At 41.3% G+C, this 3,080-nt stretch overlaps 1 protein-coding gene across 1 annotated transcript; it reads right to left on the minus strand.

Moving 5' to 3' along the window:
• Positions 1-716: 716 nt before the first annotated feature.
• Positions 717-1,811, minus strand: LOC145483674 (uncharacterized). Its single transcript, XM_081462215.1, has 2 exons — positions 1,686-1,811; positions 717-1,625 (listed from the first exon to the last, which is right to left on the minus strand). Exon 2 carries the CDS (start codon positions 1,535-1,537, stop codon positions 1,073-1,075), a length of 465 nt encoding a protein of 154 aa, XP_081318341.1. The 5' UTR covers positions 1,538-1,625; positions 1,686-1,811; the 3' UTR covers positions 717-1,072.
• Positions 1,812-3,080: the final 1,269 nt, after the last annotated feature.

The following is a 3,080-nucleotide window of genomic DNA, read 5'->3' on the forward strand; positions in this document are numbered from 1 at the left end:
AATGCTTGTTTGATCAGTACTGATAATCAGTCACCTAGACAGCCAAAGTAAGTTCCAGATGTTTACACTATTTTCCGGCCGCCATATTGGTGTACCACGGAGGTACACCAACATGGCGTTTTCATACTGGGCTCTGTAAATGTCTGCGAAACATTTCGACGAATATCTGAAGTTTGGGGAAACGCACATGCCTAAAACTTGGAAAAGTGTCTTATTTAGTTATCTTCTATAACATCATAATTTCATAGCTTTTTCCACCGGATGGTTTTCGATTTTTTTGTTGCGTGACAGTGAAAACGATCTATTGTCCCATATCATAGGTGCGCGCGGATCCCAAGACTTACGGTCTCCGTCCCCGATTATGGCTCCTGGTCCGACCCAAATTGGCGGGAAGGAGAAAAATCTGCAACTGACTTTGCATCCTTCACAAGGTCAGCAAAATTTGTTTTCCAAGCGATCGTCCACTTCACCATCTTCACTGGTATCATTTTCGGAGTTTGGAGCATGTTTGGCTGAAAATAATTCGGCTCAAGAGCAGCAATAACCCAGAGTGCTAGTTTAAATCTCTTAGAGAGAATGACGTCACGAAAACGTGGCCTGGCTGCTGAGTATAGGCTTTTACACAAGTTGCTCGGCAACCTTTTTGGCAACTTTTGGCCTTTCGAGCAACTTTTGAGCAACTTTTGTTTTAGTCTGAGTACTATTCGAAATGGCTGCAACGATGTCGAATTTTGGGCTTATGAATTTCATAAGGAAAACGTGCAGTTTAGAGGCTGAAACTGAGTGGCTAAACTTAGTGTGAGGTTTCTATTAGCGTTGACAAAAAAAATACGTTTCAGGAATGACTTTCTCCTTTAATGAGAAAAAATGTAAACAATGACGGCAGCAAAGGTTCGCCTTTTCTTTAAGAAAGTTCTTCTTCAATGTCGACAACATTTCTCTTTCAATGTTGACAGTGATACACCCCGATAAGGTGAGATTTCGTGCGAAAATATGTTGAACTAACGAGAAAGACCGTTTTGACGCAAAACCATACGCGAATTCATTACTTTAATCAACGAGTTTTCGAGTTTTACACAACAGTAACCAATGCATATACAAAAAATAACACGGCTGAGACTCTAGCTTTACTGGCAGAAGACGAGCTTCTGGTGCATTCACCACCGGGACAATCTAGCGTGCAGTCTTCGGCATCACACTTGAGGTTGCATCCCCCACCGTTGCAGATTAGATGGCAATCTTTTACGCCAGCTGGACAGGTCATGGTGCATCCACCTCCAGCACAACCGAGCGTACACTTCGCTGAATCACAGGTGCTGTCGCAGCCTCCACCAGCGCAAAGTTGATCGCAATATTTGAGGTTCTGTGAGCAGGTCATGTCGCATCCTCCTCTGACGCAGTTAAGCGAGCATTCTGCGGCATCACAGGAGATAATGCATCCAAGGCCACCGGTGCAGGTTGCGCTGCTGGCAGAGGACGGCATGATCCCCCCGGTAAGCATAAGTGGCAACAGAGTGATGAGCAGTGGCAGCGCCATTCCTTTAAGAGTAACAGACAAATCTATGATATAAATATCATAACATTTTTAGTTTATTTAAGGTAATTCCACTGAAATAGAACCTGCACTGAGATTTTTGTGAAACTTTGCCTATTGATTGTTTATATTATAGGAACTAAAATTTTACAATAAAAATGAGGGGTCCCCATGTTCGTTTAGGAGCAACAGCACCTTGTTTATACCCTATAAATCCTTATAATAGCACCATGATTGTAGTCACGATTGCTTGCTAAATTTACGTTTCCGGCGATTGTTTTTTTGTTCTACACTGACAAATGGTCCATATTTATTTTACACAGAGAAATCTATTACTTAATCCAAAACAACAGAAAAAAATGATCGGTCACCATACTCGTTTGCGAGAAAATGACGAGTTATCTCTATGGCGAGGTCCAGCTTTTAATGCGCGCGCGCTGATCACGCGTGAAATTATGCGCAGTAGGGATGCGCAACGCAATACTGGGGAATGACCTTAATATACATAGTATACTTTAGATGAGGTAACTGTTATAGTCTTGTTTGAATGAGACTGGAGGCTAAATGAAACGTTAGGTTTTCGAGTTAGCCTCCAGCCTAGTTATGTCTAATTGTAGGACAGGAGAGATGAAGGACGAATTTGCAGTTTACAGTTTTGCTTAAGGGAGAACAAAGAAGATAAGAAATTAACGAATTCGGGTATTGGCCTGACAGTAAATCATGTGTTATTGTTTTTGTACTGAAGCAAATCAAGTCGACTTATAAAAATCTCGTCACGCACTCTACAAACATAAACAACATTAGAGAGGATGTCGTACAAGTTGAGAAAAATGCACTGGAAACTCTTCGCCCAATACCTAAAGTGAGTCTGTCCGGAGATAACAGGAGTCAAAGCCAATACGGAGAGTGATTCGAACGCCATTGTATGAGGAGTTGGCAATTCCGTGGGGTTTACAATTATTCAAGACAATATTTCCACAACCGAAGCGCTCCAGATGTAAGGAATCGATTTTACTCTAACCGAAAAAAAAAACGACAAAAAGAAAAAAAAAAAAAAACTAGCCAGCAAGAACGCGAAAGATTCAGATCTCGACTTGAATTCCAACAGCAACATCTTAAAAAAACATAGGCACGCAAAGCGTGCAAGAGTTATTATTATTTTTTTTGTGAATTAAAAGCGCCTGGAGGTAGCAAAAACCCACTGTTAACAGTTATAATAAGATTAGTCCAACAAGATTGTTTGGTTACGAGGTACAGCAAAAAATTAGAATTTGTTTCAATGTGGGTGTAGCTTACAAACTGTTCTTTAGTTCGTATTGCGTGATCGTCGATCGTCCGGGTGAGTGTAGTTCTGAAAAGAACTCAGTGTTGTTGGTGACTGACGTTTCGACAACCTGAGCAGAAGTCATCTTCAGAGTCAAGTGAATAGTGTTTGCCAGTCGATGGTGTTATAAGTGTGGTCCGTTGAAAGTGATTGGTCCGTTTAGCCATGATGGTATTGGCTGTAAGAATCGTGTTAAGTTTGTCATCAGTCATTGGTCATCCG

The sequence above is a fragment of the Orbicella franksi genome, chromosome 4, assembly GCF_964199315.1.
Source record: "Orbicella franksi chromosome 4, jaOrbFran1.1, whole genome shotgun sequence".
In the NCBI taxonomy this organism is placed as follows: Eukaryota; Metazoa; Cnidaria; class Anthozoa; order Scleractinia; family Merulinidae; genus Orbicella; species Orbicella franksi.